Raw genomic sequence first — 7737 nt, 5'->3', positions numbered from 1 at the left:
CATAATATAATGCAATAAAACACAGAAATAACATAGTAAAAAGATTTAAAAAATATAGCTAACTCCTATGTGGACGGTGCCCTGAAATACATGTTTATTTGCTGTATACCATGTACAGTACTTTTGTGGGACTTCTTCAGTAAATTCCTATAGTAAAAGAATACTAACTATAATGCTAATAATACCAATAATAGTAATCTAAAAGTTTCTAATTATTCTGGTCATACTACCTACAGGACAGATACAGATAAATTACCACTAATGATAGATGACAACTATAAAACCTTCATGTAATAATGTCTTTTTTCCATAATTAGTATTGCTTCGTTATCCATTTCTTGTTAAAAAAAAATCAATTAAAGAATATTTATAACAAGAATGGTAAAAATGCCCAATAATCAGCCAATCTGATACTAATCTGTATAAAACATTATTTTCAAGTATTGCCATTTGCACATTTAAAAATAAATAACAAAAACTATTATTTCTGCAGAACAAAAAGGAAATAGAATAAAACTTAGTAGCACAAATTAAAAATTACTTCATTTAAAAATGGAAACTCTTATAGGGTTAATTATTTTTTTCCCGCAATTAGACACCAGTTTCCATGGTCAAAAGAAGAACTTATAACGGTAAGTTCTGGAACATCGTTTTCCAAGATACTACGCAGTTCCCCCTCGCGGAAAACGTGATAGTAGCGCATATATGCCTTAGAGTCAAAAGCATCTGCTTCTTGGTCACTAGCTGCCACGGTCTCATCCAAGACTGAGTCACTGGACTCTGTGGTTGAAGTTCTCTTTAAGACTCTGTTTTGGCTACCTGCATCACCTTCATTGTTACAAATACAGTTACAGTATTTGACATCTGGCTGAAAGTTTTGCTTTACATCATTACGAACCAAACCAACGTGTCTCCCATTTTTGGAGGGATCTAAAGCTAGAAACCATTGATGTTTTTTGACCGTTTCACTTTTAATAAAAACATCATCATCGTCAAAACTGGTCTCCTTTAGTAGGAACCTCTGGTGTCCAAGGTCCAGACTACAGTTTCGAGAAGGTTGCACAGACACAGCGCTATTCACCCAACCACTCACAGGGCTGAGTGACTTCATCTTATCAATCTGCCTCCTCAAGGTGGACTCATCAAGGGATCTGGAGAAGAACCATGAGCGAATAGATTTTCCAATAGCACTGTAGAGTCTACTGTCGTCATTAGGAAACTTCATGCAGCATGTTTCACTTGCTCTACAGGTGCTAGTGTTGTGTAATTGCTTAGAATCAAAAGTCTGCTTCAAGTTATGTAAGTTGATGCTCCCTGACTGCTGAACCAACTTTGAGCTGATGCCATGTGATATAGTATTGGAATCTTCTTTATTTTCACACTGGTTTGTTTCTGGGTTCCGTCGAGGCAGTAATGCTTTGTTCCATGGCACAAATACGTCTTGCTTTTCAAACCGACGGCTTTTTTGTTCCATTGCCCAAACATACAGCATTATCTGACCACCAGGATGCAAAATTCTTGCCATTTCTTTTATTGCCCGAATTCTTCTTTGCTTAGTAGAAAAATGATGAATCACTAAGAAAAAAAACACAGAAAACATTACAATTTACTGTTGGAAACATATTTATAACTTTTCGACCAGCTCTACAATTAAATCAAAGGGTGTTTCTAGCAATCTCACTATTTTTCACAAAGCACAGTTAATGCCCAATTACTGTTTATATACATACTAAGCCCAACATAAAGTTTTTCTGGTTGCATACTTTTTCATCTCTATCTATTCAAATAAGCAAAAACTATATTTCCGGCAGCACTTGCTTCTCTTCAGTGCTGCAGATCCCTTCCCTCATTTCTCAAAGTTGTCATCAAACTAAATCAAGCTAATCTAAGTGTACAATTCACCTTATGCTTCGTTTCACTCTGTGCTCTTATAGAGTACTCTGCTTTACTGAATTATCTGCTGCCATCTACATTCGAATAGCTGCCTGTGTGGTTTTATACAACTGTTAACTGGTTTCTCTCAGAGCTCAACTCTACTGCAGTCCACATAACTAAAAAGTGCAGAGCTTTGCTTGCTTTCTGCAGCTGACAGATCAGTGATGTGAAACTACAAATGCTGCTAAAGTTGATGCATATGGTAGTGGGTATCTTTTGTGTCATGCATCAATAGAGCAGCATTTGCCGTTTCACACCACTGATCTTTCAGCAACATGCAATAAACATAGTTAAACTCTTCTCAGCTCCTGAGCTAAGCTCAGCTTAAAAAATAAAAAAAATAGAACTTTTTCTAAGGCTAGTTTCACACTAGCGTTTTTGTGCGCAGCGCAGGGCTGCCGCTAAGCCCCGCCCCGGCCGCGCCCCCTCCGGTCAGTTCCTCCTCTGATCGCATGAGGCTGCATGCGATCAGCGTATCCTATATTTAGTGTTGGATAAGCTGATCGTGCGCTGACCGTGCACTGGTCTGATTTTGCTGGCGCTGCGCCCAGAGCACAAACATGCAACATAGTGCGTTTTTGTGTGCTGGGCACAGCGCCAGCAAAACCAGGCCAGCGCACGGTCAGTGTATCCAACGCTAAATATAGGATACGCTGATCACATGCAGCCTCATGCGATCAGAGGAGGAACTGACCGGAGGGGGGGTGGCCAGGGGCGGGGCTTAGCGCGGCCCTGCGCTGCGCACCAGAACGCTAATGTGAAACTAGCCTAACACTTAAAAAAGCATGCTTTATGGAAAAATGTTACATAATCTCACCACAGTAAAGATACCAATTGAACTTCATGGTGAACGCCACAAAAATATTTCAAGTCTGTAAGTCCTATTAGAAGATCTTGGTAGAAAAAATGACTTTTGAGTTAAAAACTGACTTTAAAAGCGACGCAATCTCAAAACTATTAACTAGAAGCTTTAGTGAATTGTTTCTTATAGGAGTAACAGAACAGAAACCTCATAAAACATGCACAATACTAAGCAATGGCTTAAATTGTCTATGCTCACTTTTACTGAAACCACAGTTCACCATCCAGCCGTCAAAAGGACAATTGTGATTAAGGAAAATAGAACTTTGCTAAATATGGTGGCATCTGGTAGAAAAGAAAAATGTTGTGAGGCCGATTTTTGGGTTTGAGCTTGGACAGTTTGTTTCATGGAAGGAAAATACTAAAGGGTTTCTCACCATGCTATGAATGGCATATCATTATTCTATATCATCACATACAGTTTGGTTTTAATTGGACTGGGAAGCTTTCACAAAGAACACAGTCATAAGTCCTTTATTTGGTCAGTATTCTACCTTAGTATTTGTAAGCCAAAATTGGTCAAAGTTTTCATGCACAGCATACCTTCCAACCTCCGCTGATCAACAGCGATATCCTGAGGCTCTGAAAATACAATTGGCTGAGTGCTCCTGAGATCTCAATGAAAGAGCCGCTGCCAGATGTCTCCTGCAACAGCTTATCTCCCTGAGAAAAAGATCAGCCGCTTAAATTCCAATAGCCTGATCTTTCTCTTCCTTGACATCATCATTTGGGAAGGAGTCAGGAGGCCCCCTACAGATCAGAAGTTCAGCCGATACCACCAAAATTCATGAAAAAATTACATTTTCAAGAAACTTCAGACTTTTCCTGTTTAGCATGACAATATCGAGTGGTCAAACAATAACGAGAGCTAATATGGTGAAACCATGAGTGACCGATATGCTGCCAATTTTTCATGTGGATTTGTGTAGCTGATTACAGTACCAGGCAAGTTGACAAGATTTTACCAAAAAAATTTCTGTTGCAGTTTTGTCATAAATGTTCATTAGATATTTCACCACTTTTCATTTTTGACGGGATGCAATCCATGGTGAATTTGCTGTAAAATCTACACATTAGGTTAGGTTCACATTAGCGTTTAGGTCCGCAGCGTATCAGCCACATTCTCAAACACACATGCAAACGCATGTTTACGCAGTGTTTTTTATCAGCATCATCTTACGCATGAAGCAAAAAAACCCGCTGCGTTTGCATGCGTTTGCGTTGTTTATGCGCATGCGTTCGATATGACAGACAAAAATGGGCGTGTCTCATTGGCTTTCTAATGACATTTTGAAGAACGCACGCGTATCGAACGCATGGCGTACGCATGTCCTTGCGTACGCATGCGTTCCCATAGACAGTAATGCATTTTTTTACACACATCCGCATGCGCAGGACTGCGCATATTTTACGGATTTTTGCTGCTTCCAAAAATCCAACATGTTGCGTTCACCGGACCCCGCCGTACACCAAAAAACTATGCATGCGTATGCAGACGCATGCAAACTGATGCAAATGCATGCCCCTGCGTACACCATGTTAAAGATAGGTACACATGACGCATGTGGATCTATGCGGATGAAACGCTGCGCACACAGACGCAAATATGAAACAAGCCTAATATTTCTATTATAAAACCACTTTGCTGATCATACTGCATGTTCAGTCTTTTCAGCACTTTCTACCGATATAGGTTTTAAAAAACCCTGGTGGGAGAAAAAAAAGTGTATGTCACTTCTTTGAAGTGGCACCTAACGGAATATGCTTTAAAATAAGCACTGTCCAATCCGCAAAAAATTCTCCAGGAACAAACTCCCCAAAATTGCTGAAAAAACACTTAAAGTGTTTCAGGAAATGTAGAACTTAAAAAAAAAATACTCCCCAAAGAAGTGGCGTTTCCTGAACTGGTTTCCACTGGAAAACTGGTTGTTTTTGACCAACTCAAATAAACTCTGTATGCGCATACTATAAGAGTATGTTCACAGTGAGGTTTTTTCAAGAGTGTTTGGAGTAGAAACTTCCCAACCTGTGTTTTTTTAACTCTTTATAGTTTTTGGAGAGTTTTGAAAAACTCTTGAAAACACATCAGTGTGAACACACCCTAACAAGTCCTATACGCAAATGTCAATTACATTATCACCGAAGAGTTTTATTAGTCCTGAAAATAAAGAATGAAGGTTCCTATTAAATAACAGCAAGCAAATAGCTTAAAAACGATGACGTATGAATACTGAAAATACATTAGAGAATTGTATAGTAGAGTGCACTATCGATGACTCAGTACGGGCAGATAAATGCTTCCACTGAGAATGACGATGTGAGATGGTCGTGTATTTTAGTGATTGGTATTTATAGAAATATTAAATGGGGAATAAAAGCCCTTATAATAAGCAGGTACATCTTAGTCATCACTATACTCGTCATTTCCTCTCCGATGTCATTGTAATCCGCCACAACATAATCACCAAGGAAATAAGAAAGTTTCACAAAAGTTATGATTTTCATTCAGAAACAGGAGATTTCAGAGACGGATACGCAAAGAAAAAGCAGAGACGTGTTTGTGCTTGATCCCAGACAAGTATCTAATTCATCCATTCAGATCAATGGGTCCTTAAAAAAAATAACACACGGATGCCATCCATGTGTCATACAAGTATTTTGTATACAAGAGTAACATGCCACACTGATGGAAAAACGGACACAAATAACAAAAATGGGTGACAACTGGATCTAGCACACTGATGGGAAAACTTTTTTTCCTTGTATGTAAAAAAAAAAAACGGACTGTTGAATGAGGTCTTAGAAGGATCATTGTCCTGTCTTCAGCTAAATGAAAGGGATTCATATAGCTTAACAAGCAGCTAAACCGCTATACTGGGGTCCAATAAGGGAGACTGTAGTTGAATCTGTGGTTTATTGAATGTAGGTATATAGATGGTGAAACTACAACAAAAATACATGAACACAATCAGTGGTAAGTTCATAGAAATACATACACACATGCAACATACATGTCTGCACTGATAGCTGAGCAGGGGAACTAACTAAGCTGGCTAATGTGGGAGATAGGAATATATAGAGGGAACATGTCACCTACCAGCGATGCTAACGCAGGGGGAGAAGAGGGATGAGGTGCTTCCAGTATGCAGACTTGATAGAAAATGGCAGACTGAACAGAAAAAGGGGCTGGAATAGACCATGGTACTTTGCAAACTTACCCAGAATACATTGTGAATTGGAGGGAAAGAATACAGTAAATAAAATGCATAATAACCTGCAGTTAAGACTTCGGCCACTAGATGGAACCAAAAACACTAAACATTAAACTATGGAATTCTGAACATTCTATACATACAGCAATCATTGTATGTTATCAAAATAGACAGTTCAGGAGTCATTAATTATGTTGGAGACAGAACAATCATTATATTACATTAATGATTATTGTTTTATAATATGGATATACTGTGACATCAAACTAGATGACATCTCCATACAGAGCCGGTAGAGGTGGGACAAGGAAAAGTGGGAGTAAGTCAATATATGCAGTACCAGATAGAAATTGCAGCCACTTATTGTTCTGTTGAAAAAGGACCTTTTGATGGATTTTTTAATTAAAAATTTAATTTCAATTTATATTGAGTACCTCCTCCAAATAGTGCTGCACCTCTAATTCCCCTCCATTCCATAGGAGCTGAAAATGTTTCCATCAACCAACATGGTGTATACCACGGAAATGCTTTTCCTACTCTGTGAAAGAAGTTCTGTGATGTTTCCCCCGATGGTTGAAGGGAAAATTAGCATTTATTTCTTTCTGGGGGGCATAACTTTGGAAGAGAGGTGTACAGGGGGAAAAAAAGATACACTGTTCCAGAATCAGTCATTATAGTTCAACTAAGGGATGGGAATTACAAAGAAAAGGGGGATATGCACAACCACAATGCCTGATCAAGGCTACCCCTGTAGGGGGTGGACTGACCCATGGACCTGTCTGAGATGGAAAGAACTTGTAAAGGATGATGTGCACTATGCTTTATTGTATGTGTATGGTTAACAGCTGGGAATTAGTGCAGGACTACATAGTACCAGGTTTTGGCGACAAGATGGAGACAGAGAGCAGTGAGAAACAGGATGACGTAGTAATGAGTTTTGGCCCCAAGATGGAGACAGAGAGCAGTGAGAAAAGGACTTAACAGCAGGCCTTAGGCTAGGGAAACTGCATAGTCATGGTGGGCGGAGTTACGGGATTGAGAAGGGGATTTCCAGAAAGAGGAGATATAAGGGAGGAGAGTCCCAGGGGGCAGGGCAGAGAGACACCCAAAGGAAGAAAGAAGTGAGAAGAGCACAGGAGAGGACAGAGAGAGAAGCTCAGGAAGGACAGAGGAGAGCCAGAGACGGATACTCAGAGAGGGGGGTGGCCCTGAGGAGGCAGCCGCAGGACGGGACGGCAGTGACTGACGCAAGGTTTGGATACCGGACGGCTGGGACACTGAAGAGTGAGTAGGTGTACAGCGGGCAGACTTAGGCCCACGGCCACAGTGCTAACCCTTGGCTAACGGCAGCCACGGTGAAAGAACCCGGAGGGTCTTCGCCAATCGAAGCAGGAGGAAGGTGACAGATACCCACGCCAGGGGGCAGGAGCTGACATGTCTGCTGTGGATGTCAAGAGGACACCGAATAAAGTTTGAACCAGATTGAAAGGATTTTCTGCCTCTGCCTCCAGTCTTTTCTGCGGCCGAAGGCGACCACCCCACAGTCGGCACACATACTACACCCCCAAAAAGCGAATCTGTCCCTCCTGATCTCAAATGTTGATACACTGTACCAAACTTTCATAAGAGAACTTTACACATTTACATAATGATTTGTTATTTTCTTTTAAAAAAAATCTCAATCTGTTTTGGAACCATAGGCGGATCCCGCTGTCACCATCTCTTGAAG

General features: G+C 40.3%; 1 protein-coding gene across 2 annotated transcripts in view; it reads right to left on the bottom strand.

Moving 5' to 3' along the window:
* Nucleotides 1-525: 525 nt before the first annotated feature.
* Nucleotides 526-7737, bottom strand: part of TRMT9B (tRNA methyltransferase 9B (putative)) — an 81527-nt gene continuing 74315 nt past the window's right edge. For both annotated transcript variants that reach the window (XM_073583591.1, XM_073583592.1), the window contains one exon: nucleotides 526-1575. In XM_073583591.1, coding sequence (XP_073439692.1) covers nucleotides 575-1575 — 1001 coding nt within the window. In that variant the 3' untranslated portion in view covers nucleotides 526-574. The remainder of the gene's footprint in view (nucleotides 1576-7737) is intronic.

The sequence above is a fragment of the Dendrobates tinctorius genome, unplaced genomic scaffold (assembly GCF_039654945.1).
Source record: "Dendrobates tinctorius isolate UK_male_01 unplaced genomic scaffold, ASM3965494v1 ptg000079l, whole genome shotgun sequence".
Lineage (NCBI taxonomy): Eukaryota > Metazoa > Chordata > Amphibia > Anura > Dendrobatidae > Dendrobates > Dendrobates tinctorius.
Note: the sequence above shows the minus strand (reverse complement) of the source record. Positions and strands in the feature narration are given on the sequence as shown.